The sequence below is a fragment of the Pseudopodoces humilis genome, chromosome 1, assembly GCF_049639895.1.
Source record: "Pseudopodoces humilis isolate 2021_Gansu_Grassland_sample_001 chromosome 1, ASM4963989v1, whole genome shotgun sequence".
Taxonomy (NCBI): Eukaryota; Metazoa; Chordata; class Aves; order Passeriformes; family Paridae; genus Pseudopodoces; species Pseudopodoces humilis.
The window spans coordinates 50,190,860-50,204,143 of NC_142200.1; the positions used below are offsets into that span (position 1 = coordinate 50,190,860).

At 38.7% G+C, this 13,284-nt stretch overlaps 1 protein-coding gene across 12 annotated transcripts in view; it reads left to right on the plus strand.

Moving 5' to 3' along the window:
* The window catches only part of PTPRM (protein tyrosine phosphatase receptor type M), a 442,950-nt gene that overhangs the window by 279,976 nt on the left and 149,690 nt on the right, over window positions 1–13,284 (plus strand). For all 12 annotated transcript variants that reach the window (XM_088050998.1, XM_088051003.1, XM_088051039.1 and 9 more), the window contains one exon: window positions 9,616–9,748. In XM_088050998.1, coding sequence (XP_087907124.1) covers window positions 9,616–9,748 — 133 coding nt within the window. The remainder of the gene's footprint in view (window positions 1–9,615; window positions 9,749–13,284) is intronic.

Genomic DNA, 13,284 nt, shown 5'->3' on the forward strand with positions numbered 1-13,284 from the left:
CAGTGGCAGCACAGGCCAAAACATCCATGGGTGTTCAGACCTCCCACAGGCAGGGATACCTATATACTGCATTACCCTCTGCCCTCCATCCTCCTAATGTCAAAGTAACCAAGCCTTCACTGACTTTCCATTTGGAGCCATTCCTCTGTTTAAAGTCCTTGGCTGACAGTGAGATCAGAAGATGATAGGTCACTCTGCCGCTTCTTACCCATAGCTTCAGGTTGCTTTGTTCCCATGCTGGATGCAATCCCTTTCATTGAGGGATGGAAAATAAAACAGCTGTGTTTCTCCAGGCCAAAAACATCTAGTTCTGTAGCTGAGTAGGACAACTCCAGAAACATTACTGTTTGATCTTATTTCACATCTTCCGGGCTTGGTAGAAGCCAGTTGAATGCTAGAAAACCACATTTTATCTCCCCTGAAGAGGGCAGTCCTCTTCAGTCCTCAAATCCACACCTTTCCTGTTTCTAGAAAACAGCTGAAATAAATTCTCAGTGGTGCCTGATATTTCTTGTCATGTCTCACTATATTTTCAGGAGATCTAGTGTTGAAAGCATGGGAGTCAACAAGAGGTCTCCTTCAGCAATAAGTGAAAGTCAAATTACCCTTGGTGAGGCTGATGATGAATCTTCCACTTCTGCTATAGGGATGTCCTGAAAGTGGTGCTGACTTGCTTAGAAAATACATTAGGTATGGACAGGATCAATCCTGATTGTCTGCTTTCATTTTCTTAGAGCTAATTTGAGAATAGTACTCTTCTACCCTGAGTACTGTTGGTTTGAGGCTGTGTAGAGAGCCATAAAATGAAATGGTTTAGGTCTAAAGGCTACCCTTGTACATTATGTACCTCTGTGACTTCTTGTTCACCAAAATCAGGGACTATAAGATGCAATTGCACTTCCAGTGGCTGTGAGTGGGAACTCTTTCACAGAGCATCAGTTGGGAACAAGCCTTAAGTTCAAAGTACTGGGATACCTGCAGTTTCAGCCCTTGTCGGTGCTTCTTTTCTCGGACCTCCTCATCCTTATTCAGTTTGAGCTCTACATGCATACAGCTAATTTGATGCAAGTATATTCTCATTACTCCTCAGTCAACCTTGATTAGAAATGTGTGTCTCATCCTGGCCATTGTTGTGCTTGTGTAGTTAGAGAGTAGTTGGTAAGAAAGCCAAGTTTCATCTTTCCACAGAAGTTGGGAGGATTTCAACTTTTATTTCAGTGGCCGGGTCTGTTTTAAAATATGCTGCCATTGCTTTTCCATTTGTTGGCATAGAGGTCTGTGATGTGCACCACTGTGGCTGCTTCTTTGGCCATACATAGTTAGTACTTATAAATATGTAACCATCCTTTTTTCTTCATAAAATATACTAAAGTGTGTGGGAGTACCCTTTAGGACTATTTGAAAGCTTAAAGTTCCAAACAACTTACATTTTTTTTTCCATACTAAATTATTTATTTCCAAGAAGGAGATACACTGTGTCTGTATATTTGAGACTTGTTAATAATTTCTGGTTATGGTACAGCTATTGAGTGTGCTTTAAACATCCTTTAATGATCTCAGTTCTATTAAAGTGTGAGGGCTTACATTTTTTTCCAGAATGATTGAGGGCTTCCAACTCCTTGGGTGCCCACTAGAGAGGAAAATTTTTATGAATTTTAATTATTTAAATTTCTTTGCTTAAAAGAAAAAGGCAAAGAAGAGCTAGCAGAAAGGATGGTGGCTTTGTTTCAAAGGAGAAATGAGCTGTTTATCAACACTTGATTGCTTGTTTAAAGTATTTTTTTAAAAAAACCCACAGTCTCCAGAAAAAATCCAGTGTAAATAGTCTGGATTAAAATCCTGTTAGAATTAGATTGTGATGAGATCAAAAGTCAAACTGGGAGCTTCATTTTTTTAGGCATGTTTTGTAAAGAACTTTGTTATTCCTGACAACCAGAAATGCAGATGTTTAACCAAAGTCATCTTTCACATGTACCACCATGAATCATCCACCAGTGAGAGACACGTCATGTGATAGTCAAATGAGTCGTATTCATCAGTGAAACAGTTCTTTGCATGTCTTTTCATGCAGTTCTTTGTCACTTATATTTACATTTTCATAAAGACTATCACAAACAAAATTAATAATTCATAACTATTGTTACACAGCAGAGCCTTATTTTGATACTTCCTTCTTACCATAGACCTTGTAACAAGTCTGGGTTTTCCTGTATTTAAAAAAACACCAAATAAAAAATATACCATATCATCATGGTTTTCCATGATCATAACTTGCAAAGAAAATACTCTTCTGCTAAAATGTGAGTACTGCTTGCCCTCTTTCCCGGACTTCATATAAATAGAGTGGTGAGCACATCACAGGAGGGAAAATCAGACTTCATTGATTTCAACACTTAAATGACTCCTATGTGTAGCAAAACAGAGGGAAAACATAGTCTCTGCCATGTAGAAAAAGCAGTTTGTACATGAGCACTTCCAAGAGAAACCAGCAACAGAAAGGAAAAATATTGGAAAAAGAGAAGTAAACAGACCTTACTCTTGTGACAATTCCAAAACTAATATATTCAAGACACCGGCTAGAGACAGAAAACTGAAAAAAACTGATCAAAACCACCTTCTGGCACAAAGTGTACCTTGCCCAACAGCACCTCATAACTTCTACCATATGGACAAAAACCTGCAGTTTTGAAGAACGAGGAGTGCTGACTGGAAAGCTAACAATGAGGATGGCAAGGGAGAACTCTCTCTCCTAGCTGGAGTTCTACCAGGAGTAATAAAACAAAGACTTTGTTAGTAGAATACATGTTGGCTAGCAGATGAGGACTGAATGACAGTCACTTACAGTGTAAACAAAAGAGCCAGGGTGGTTATTCATTTCATCTACAGATCTGTAAGTGTTTTGGGTCTTCTCCAAGACAGGCTCAAATCCTGGCATCTGGGATGAACTTGAAACTCAAATAAAAGTGTGTTGAACTGGCTCATCTCTCACAGCATCGGTAATGCTGCTGCTACAGATTAATAAATAAGGATACCATTTTTTGCAGCCATGGGTGACATGAAGGGAGAAATGCTGTTTCTGGACATTTTACACTGCTGCCCTGTTGCAGTGTATATTGCAGTTTGTGATACAGGATTGCATTTTCTGTTGGTCATTTGACATATATAAGGACCTACCTCTGTGAACCACCTGCTTTCATACCAGGAGAGACATATCAGCATTCTTTCTTACTTTGTCATACTGCCTTTTGTCTCAGTCCTTTTCTTTTGGCAACTCTGCTTTTCCTACTTTTATGTTAATGAACCTTTCTGTTGCTTCCTTCCTTGAAACACCCCAACCAACATTACCAATTAAAACATTTGTAAGTCCCCCAAATCACTCCTGAAGATCTGTTTCTACTGTGGAACTAACTGGAAATGCTGAGTGATACCAGCTAGTTAAAAGAGCAGGAAGGATAGAACTATTTGGCTATTGCAAATGCATCTTTTTAGGGGTTTTTGCCTCCCCCTTCCCCCTGTGATTGCTACACCTGCCTATTACAGCCTAGCTCAGCTAGGTCGTGTGCTTTTAGTGGCAGAGATTACTTAGCTGTGTGCCTGCTCTGTTCTTAGCACAGTGGGGCTCCCAGTCTGATTTACAGCTTCTAGCTCCTACTATCATACAAATAATAGAGAGTAATAATGATAGTAGCCTCTGTAATTCATGTTGTCCTTGGAAAGCGTGGGCAGAGTCTTTAAAGCCAAGCTCTCTGATCTTTTCAGTCTTCTCACTTTGTGGCAGGGACAATAGGATCCTAGTGATGGGTGTTCCAAGGAAGCATCATACCTCTCTGCCTCTCTTCTGCCTTGTACCATTTTGCATGATTTCTGCCACCTAATCACGGTGCAACTGTCACACAGGGGTATAATGTTTCATTTTCCTGACTTACTCTGTGAAATAACTCAAAAGTAGGTGCTGAGATGTGATAGTTGAATCTCACTGCCTGCATAAAAAAATCACAGGGTAGTTACTAACTCAAAAGTTGGTTTCAAATTTGACTGGAAAATAGGGTGAACTAACTGTATTACTGCCTTAAAGCCTTGTAAGGTTAGCCATTACATCAGTCACTGAAACACCTGTGGATGAAATGTAGTTGGAAAGGCTTGCAAGCGTCTTACCAATCAATTACCTTTTGAGGGTGCACAGCTGCAGAAAGGAAGTAAAAAAGGCAGGAACTATGGTCAGCCTTGAGTGGGAGAAATAAAAGGAAACTGGTCTAGTTAATTAATGGAAGGGATTATTTTTTGACTCATGTAGAAGAAACATCTGAATTTTTTAAAGAATGTTTTAGACAAAACAAGCTTTAGCTATTTTTTACTAGTAACAGCTTATATCTTGTCCCTCTCTTCGTAAATATGACCAGCAGCACCTAGACTTCTGGGGCGGGATTATTTTATTGGTTATTCCATTCTGTAAAATGGTCAGTCATTTCTAAGTACATTTTTTGGGGGAAAGAAATATTGAATAGCAAGTCCAAACTTTGTTCATTTACAAAGGGAGGAGAAAGAGAGTTTATTCAGTTTGATAGAGGTCCATTTTTTCTGCTGGAAAACATTTTCATTTTTCTTGAAAACAAGATAGTGATTGCCTCTAAATTAAAGGAATTATTATCTTGCTCACATAATTAATTCACCTTAGCTTTCATTTCAGTGATAAGTAGTTCTGCTGCAACCTTTTCTATCCACAAGCTACCTACAAGAGGTCATTCTCTGTGAAGTTTTGAGGTTGATGATTACATGATACTTGTGCCTTCTGAGAGAGAAAGGGAAATTTTCCACCAAAGGAAGTGGCAGAACTAGAAATTCTTCAAGGATAGAGGAGGAATTTTTTTTACCCAGTCTTCTAACCCATTGTGTGGAAATAGAAATTGACCTGCACAGACTCATCTAAGAATTCTAACTTGGCAGACACTAATACAGCAACTAGACTATAATTCAGTTCTCATTTTGAAGAGGAAGTAACACGCCGTGAACTGGCAGAGTAATGACTCAACTTCAGAGGAGATTCCAATATTAAGAAAAAGTTAATGGAATAGCTCTGAGAGTAAAAACTAAGTGAAATAGTGTCTTTAGATGTTTCATGGGTACTACTTAAAAATATTATTACTGAGGCTTGCAAAGTATGGAAGAAAATGGGATCCGTGAGGAAAAATCCTAAGTCAGGCCGGCTGAATGCCATTTGTTCTAAGTGAAGGAAAAGAAACGTATTTCACATTTTAAATGCTACTGGGAGAGCCACTAGGAATGGGAAATAAGTCAGTAAAAGGGAAATTGTAGTCGCTGAGATTAACTAGAAAAGTAAATATCGAAGGGTACGGAACCAAGCAATGTTACTGTCTTCCACTTGATTCAGCACAGGAAGCCTGGGAAAATAGGTTGCTGGGTTTTGTAGCACCTTAGGGTTTATCTTCAAGTGTATCTTTCTGTTTTTCACTTCTGGCAGGAAGCACTCTAGTTTGTTTTCATCAAGTAAAGACTTTCCAAAGTCAGCACCTTAATCTTTTTTAAACTGGCAGGAAGCATCTCCTTGTCCTTTCATTTTCTAAGCGGCTCCCTTGAGCTATCCTGCACTTACTGCTCTTTAGTGACCTATTGTCTTTCTAGAGTTGCACCACAGTTTATATGTCAGTTTAGCCTTATTTCTTGCAGCTCCACTAGCCCAGACAAACTCAGAAAAGAGAAGTGAGGTTTTGTATGCAAGGCTTGAAGTCAGTCATCTGTATGCAAGGGTGGAATTAAAATCTTAAAAGTAAAACAAGCAAAAAATCCAAGTAAGTCATTAGGTCCAGTGTTGTGAGGAAAATTCAGTGGGCACAGCACAGTTGTTTGCATCAACTTAATGACCTGTTTTCATTAAATACAGATATTTTACTATAGGCACAGAATTAGTCTTGTAGCTGTATATTCTTAAAGGCTCCAGGGCAGTCAAGGAAATTAAAAATCACTGTGTCAGACAAAGAGGTTGAAACAACAGTAATAAAATAAAGAGATAAACCACTAAGACTAGATCATCATGATAAAATAGTGTATCAGTAACACTGTTTCTGTAATGATAAATTACATTTCACTCAATATTTTTAGCATCTGTCAGTACAGCAGAGTAAAAGAGAAATTAAAGCATGTCTTTTTTTTAAGATTCCAATGGTACTTTTCCACATCTCTCATGAAAACATACAAACAAAACCAAATGCACAAATGGTCATTGCAGTTTATCAGGAGACAAAATTAATTTCAGAACTACTGTCTGAATTGCCTCCCTCCCCTTAGGCATGGCTCACACTTCCCTCCATGGTGCCAGTGCAATTACCTGTGTGGATATGGGTTAAAAGTCAGTCAAGAAGTAATTATGAGGTGAGAGGCAAATATCACTCAATTAACAGACAGAAACATGGGAGAAGTACAGTTACACTGCTTGTCATAGCTAATGCACTTTAGTATTTAATATTAAATGCTGTATGGTATGTTTATTAAATGCGTGGAAGAGTCAGTGTTGGGGCAGCAGCTGTTGAATACAGTGCTAGATGGTATAATTTAGCAGAATTCACATAGGACTACGAAGAATTTCAGTGGGACAAAAGCAAACCAAATGAAGAGGTCATACCAACTCAAATTTCAGTCTTGATAAATGCTAAAATATAAGTTTGAATGGCTTTTAACTTGTAAAGGATTCAAAGCTGAAGGCTGCACTGAAGAAAGGGATGCATGTTTCACTGTAAATAATACACTGTAAAAAACTTTCAATGTCCATCTGATGATGAAATACAATCAAACAGAATGCTAAGGGGTATGAAGAGTGGATTAGAGCACAGCAATTTTCTGAAATCCATTTGTAGAAAAACTGAGGTATGTTAAATGAATAAACAGCATTAAATAAAATGCAGAATGGGAATCCCGAATTTCTAATAGTAAAAGACTCAAGGAATGTTCAAGAGAGATGAAAGTTCTTTTCATTTACCTAAATGGATTTTGGAAACCACTAAGAACAACATTTTGTCAGCAAATAAATAAGCTGCTGAATGGAAATAAAGGAGAATTGAGAGAATGCCAATATTATTTTATAATAATTAATGATAGGATACTTAAATAATGAATGTCATTAATTAAAATTTAAAAGGCTTGTTAAGCATCATGCTTCTAGTTTAAGATAACCTGTAAGCAATGCTGAGTCCATCACTGTGAGAAACAGTACTTTATTTTTAACTTGGCATTACAATTCTTTTCATAGGCAATTTGAGATGATTCCTCAGTTGCATAATCAATAAATGATGCAATATGGGAGTTCAAATGTCCTGGTGTTAGGCTCTGTGCCACTTCCTGTCGAGGCTCTGGAGATTTTGCGTTAGTGGCGGATTCACCAGCTTGTTCAGTAGTCCCAACAGGACAGTGCTTTGTGCGATGGAAGGCATTTCATCAAAGTTATGCTCCTTTGTATGCAGACAACGTGTGTGCTTTGAATATGACTTTGATACTATCTCCTCTGCGTAGTGTAAGTGTAGCTGGTTCCACTGAGCTGAGGACCATGAGCTGCTAAGGAGAGACATGACACTGATGGGCACATTGGATAGCACCAGAAATGGTTGCCTTTACTTAATTTCACTGTTTAGCACTCATATTCTCAAAACTAATGCTGGAAGCCTTAACAAAAGGAATGAAACCATAAGGCAGAAATTGTTTTAAGCAAGTCATTACTGATAAGTATTCCAGTTGGCTGGGGTAGCCTGAAGGAGATAATGAGGAATAGGCTCTGGAAGGAACCAGTCTTAGAAGCTGCATCTGAAAAGATACTACTTGCTATTGACTTAACATTCTTTCTTTCTTGGGTTTTAGATTTAAAAGAGAGCTTTGGAGTCCTTCTTATGTCTTACCATTTGCATCATACTTGATTCACTGGTTCCTGTTGGCCAAGTTCAGTTCAACAGCTGCTTTTTGCATGAACATGCTCTAGATGTCTTCTAAATATCTACTGCAGTTTTGAGTTCTGTGAAGAGTACAGCAATACAGAGTTTTAAAAAAGTATTTGTACATAATACAGGAAAACAAAAATAGAACTGTTTACTCATACAAAGTATGAATCATCCTTTATTCATACAAAGTAAGGATTTTAACAATTCAGAAAAATGTGTGTGTGTATTTCTTTCAAACTATTATTCTTATGGGACTGGGCACAGGGACAGTAAGCACATCATCTTCTCTGATTTAGCATTCCTGTCAAGTACCTTAGCCAGGATCTTCCAAAGAACCTGGTTCCTTCAGTTAGCTCTAGATATGTTTTGATTAATGGTTATCACCTTTTCTGGCAGGTTTTTCTGGCATTCCTCTTGGCAAGGAGTTTTGAAGATGTAGGCCAAAAGTGTAAAAAAAGTGTGGGCACTCAGAAATACTCTTCATCTTAGAATATCCTGGTTAAAATTGAGAAGAAACATTGATAATGTTTTCATTCTGTTTTTCAGGAAATAGCACTTCAAGTAAATTGGCCATTAATTTGTTTCCTTTCCAGAAGGAGAAAGTGAAGAAACAAGTAAAATATAGTTGGTACTGTCAGAATCCTCTCTGAAACCCAGTTAGTGTGACACAAGAATGTGGTCTTAAAAGATTACAATTCACTCAGGATTTACTCTTCCTTCTCCCTTCCCAAAAAAGCAGGAAAGCGAATCCCTGTGTCCACTTTATGGTATGGTGCCTCAAATGATGAATGCTGACACATTTTGATTAAAAAACAAAATGGAAATCCATAAAAAAATAAAATCAGCTTAGTGAATTGAATGTTGCTTCCTTAACATTTTTCATCCTGAACTCATTTAGTAGGGGAAATGGATATTTCATCAGACATGGATTTGACGTTCCATCACATTATACAGTAAACAGTACAAACGATGTTATTTTTTTAAAATGGAGAAGCTGGAAGAGCTAAGACAGTAGCTGCTGTAAGGCACTGGTTATCTCATTTAAACAGATATTAAATGTAGGTGCCAGTGGTGTGATCATCAGCTGCTTCCCACTTTGTGAATAAATTGCTTAGAAGGAGTCTTTTTTCCTACCAGATGTGACCTAGATTTAGATTTCCAAAGGCAAAAAAAAAGTCTATTGTGTAAAAAAACAATTGTGGGTAAAATGCATGGTAAATGAGCTTATCTCACTTTTCCAGGTGTTTAAGCTAGTATGTTATGGAATTACAGCTTCATTTATGAAAAATAATTGAGGAAAATGTTCCAGCAAATCAAATTTGGATAAAGGCTTAGTATAGTTATTGTGTTGTTAGCAAGTTTCTAAATGGAAGAAAAGGGAGCCAGTGCAGATAATAAAAATACAGAAACCTGTGAATCTGTGAAGAGGCTTCTGCAAAGGGTCAGGGCTGGAAGTGGTATCCTACCTGTATTGTGGTCCTGCAAAATGTCTTGGAACAATATAAAGAATTCTACTCCTGACAATTCATATGAAAGCAGGATTTTTTCTTAAAAGACCAGGCATTAATATCTGTTGGCCCTGGCTAAGATTAATGACATTAGTAGAGTAAGGGTACAAACATCAAAATTCTTTATTCTTTTTCTCATTCCTCTTTTTCTTTTATCGATTCCATAGGGGCTGCCACTCGAAAACCAGACCCGGAGCCTGAGAAGCAGACAGACCATACCGTTAAAATTGCTGGAGTCATTGCAGGCATCTTGCTGTTTGTCATTATATTTTTGGGGGTCGTGCTGGTAATGAAGAAAAGGTGAGCAATTAGTGGATGTTTCCTATGTCCATATTCATATTGCATCTCCTACGGCAGTACTCAGTTTGCTGTTGGTAAAAGTGTCCAGCCACCTTCGTACCCTCTGAGAATCAATGTTTGTGTCTTTGTTTCATATATAACAACTCAAGGTTAATGATTCTAGCACTTCTTACACCAGTACTGCATGATGGACTCTAATAACAGGAGAGTATCTTGTCCTGTGTGAGTCTCCACCCTATTCAACAGATCGGCTGGAAGCTAGGTGTAGTTTCATTCTTGCATGTAAAAGAAATCCTTAGTCAAACAAGAGCTAGAGCTAAGGTAATTTCTGCTAAGAATGAGGTCTGTATTGTTCTGCGTAACCTTCATTCCCTGAAAACAAAGGAAAATGTTACAATGGTGCTGAATGTTTCCAAATGCTGGTTCAACACACTCATGCATTGAGATTGTTTTGCTTTGAATATCATTTGAAAACTGCTACATTATTAGAAGTGTAAGGCTTTTAAAACTGCCTTTCTCAACACTGTAAGAGGTAAAATAGTAACAGGAAAAATATAGCTAGGGAAGTGGCACAGATAAGGAAAAAAACTCATATGATCTTAGAAGCTTAGTCTAGATTGAGAGAAATTAATTAGCAAATAGAATTAAGGTTTTAGCTTCTATAATGAGCAGTGTGAGATTTGCAGCTCTTAGAGGTGGGGTTGGGAATCTGTGAGTGCTGCGTAAAGGGGCTGAGTGACAAATTCTCCTTCCACGCCTGCCACAGTCTCCCTGCTGTGTCCCATAACCCCTCACCTCCTTGCTACTGCCCTTGAATTATCCCCTTTTTTCCTTTGAGAGGAATCCTGGCCTGATTTGGCTCATCCCGACCCTGTGTAGTTTAATTGTATGTTAACTAGTTTGGCAGGTCTGAGATAGTCCAAACCCCTGAGCTGCCCACATTTCTTCCAGAATTTGAGCAGTGGAGGTGCACAGCAAAGGAGGCAGCTGCCTGACAGTGCCTCAGGGCAGGCAACAGAAGTAGCTGCTTTTCACTCTCCTTGAAGGCAGAAGCAGGGCCATGAGTTAGTAGGGCTCTATGAGTTAGAAGGGAGAGAAAGGCAAACTGTGGCCAGGGCTGGGGGCTAGGTCATGACAAGAGGTATATAAAGCATTCAAAAGCTACTGTACAGAAGAGACTGAGACTTAAGCCCCAGGGTGAGTCTGACTGGGGCAATGGAGTTGACCCAGTAACCAAGTCTGCTCAATAAAGTACAGTGTAGCAGGGTTGAAATCTGTTCTGACTTTGCAGTACTTTTTTCTTCCCACTTCCAATTTCTTGCATCATTCATACCTTCAGTTTCAGCAGCTGAACTTCCCAGCTCCTCCCTAGAGCCAGACACAGCACTTGGCATGCAGGGAGGAAGGCTCCTTGGATTTTCTGGCCAATCCTTCTTCACACAATTCCTGACCAGCATTCATCATTCTCTCTGTTGAGTTCTGAGCCTCTCCTTAAGTGTTTCTGCCAAAGATAGAATGTATTCACCCAAGGGAGACAAGTTATTCTTAATCTTGAAGGGAGAGCATTGCAAAATGATCCAAATAGTTTCAAAGAGAATAAGGTGTCTGGGTCTCTGGCTAAATGGATGCTATGCCAGCTCCTGCTTAATTCTCTAGAGAAAAACTCTTTGATAATCTAATTATTAGAGGCAGGAGGGCTCAGATCCTAAGTGTTTGCATTAATGCAGAAGGATACTTGATTCCTTCTGTCTACCACAGCGAAGTAATTATTATTCATAGTAATTCTGTTGTTAGAGAAAAAACGCATTCTGTGAGCTTCCTTAGTTTTTTGAATAAATCTGCTTGTGACAGGAATGGAACTACTAAAAATACAAGTCCAGGAACTCTGTTGCCAAATACACACAATTCCATTGTGTAGTACAGAAAGAATGATACCAATAACTTAAACATGTCCCAGAATGATGCTGCAGCCTTGAACAAAACAAACTGAAATGAGTTGAAGCAAATATTAAAAAGTAAGAATGGTTCATTTGAGTAACAGGATGTGACTAGGCTTTAATGAGAGTTTCAGGAGGTGGGTATATTGTGTCCCAAACCTCTTAAGCATCTGCTGTAGCATAGAAGATCTTGAATACAATTACACTCATGACTTAAGCAGAAGATGAACCGATTATTCAATAGATTGTTATTGGTGCATTAATTCACTAGGCTGCTGAGGGCCCCTATGGTTTCACCTTGGTTCAGTTACTGTGTATACATTATGCATTTGAAGAAAACGTATAAATCATGCCACAAGCTTAGTGTGACCCTAGAGGTTTTGCAGTTCTGCGGTATTTTTAGGTGCTACTTTGAGAAACAATCTTATCAGGCTAGTGTGCTGTTTGACTTCTGCACTTGATCATTTTATTTCATTTACTTTATCAGGAGCTTTACTAGTGTAAAGGTCTGAGTGAAAAATAAAATAGCACCTTGTAATTCAGTGGCACCTTTCCCCCAAGAACCACTTTGTTCTCTGCACTATTATATGCAGACTCTCTGGGCTACAATGGTGAGTTTCACTGCACTGACTCTACGTGCTTTGAAACTTGTCTTGTTTGGAGTTGGCTACAGCAAAATCCCATTCACATCCTGCTATCCCAAGGCATGTCCCAAAGCAAATACCATGTGTTATTCATTCTTCCACAGAACAGAGTCTTGTGTACTTGATCTCCAGATCGCACCAGTAGATGAAACCAACTCTGTCTCTGGGGCTTCACAGTGCTTAATTAACTTAATATCAAACCATTTATTTCCATTGTCAAGCAGCTGGAAAGGAGTTTCACTTGTGTGATAACCATGACTTTGTCCAGCCTATTCCTTTAAATAGCCACCTTATTTCACTCAGCAACCATTCTTTGTTTGGTTGGTGCCAGGCACCACAGATTTTCACAGATCAGTCTTTTAATTCAGTAGCCAAGTAGAGAAGACCAACATTCAAGGAGGTTTTCAGTGTGGCACAGACATGCTTTGGATATGCCCGTTATCAAAACAATATGTAAAGAAGTTCTACAAATATTAATAGTCATTAAGCAGCATTATTAATTTCACTCTATAATAGTGAGGTCTTCTGAAGTAGTTATATCATAAACCAGAGAGATTAGGTGGCCTAGCAATTCAGTGCATGGTTTGGAGTCACTAGTGAGGGTAGAAACATCATGCATGCTTCAGCACTCAGCTGAACACTCAGCTTTTAGCTGAAGTAAACCAAATTTGTAAACTTGGCACATGGGGCAGGGGAAGGCTGTTAGTGCTTTCCTCTTTATCTCTCCTGAACTTGGTCGTTCATCGTTCTTTACCCATTCTGTTCTATCCTTTTTTTATCCATTAGCATTCCTGCATAAAGGTGTTGTGTAATGTAGTCTAGGAATCTGCATGCTATTCCCAACACCAGTATTGTCATATCAATGAGATGATTCTTCTCTGTGAAGTCAGAGTAGTGCCAATAGGCTTTCCTCTCCCCAGTTCTGCTCTGTATCTCTCACATAAGAATTAACACA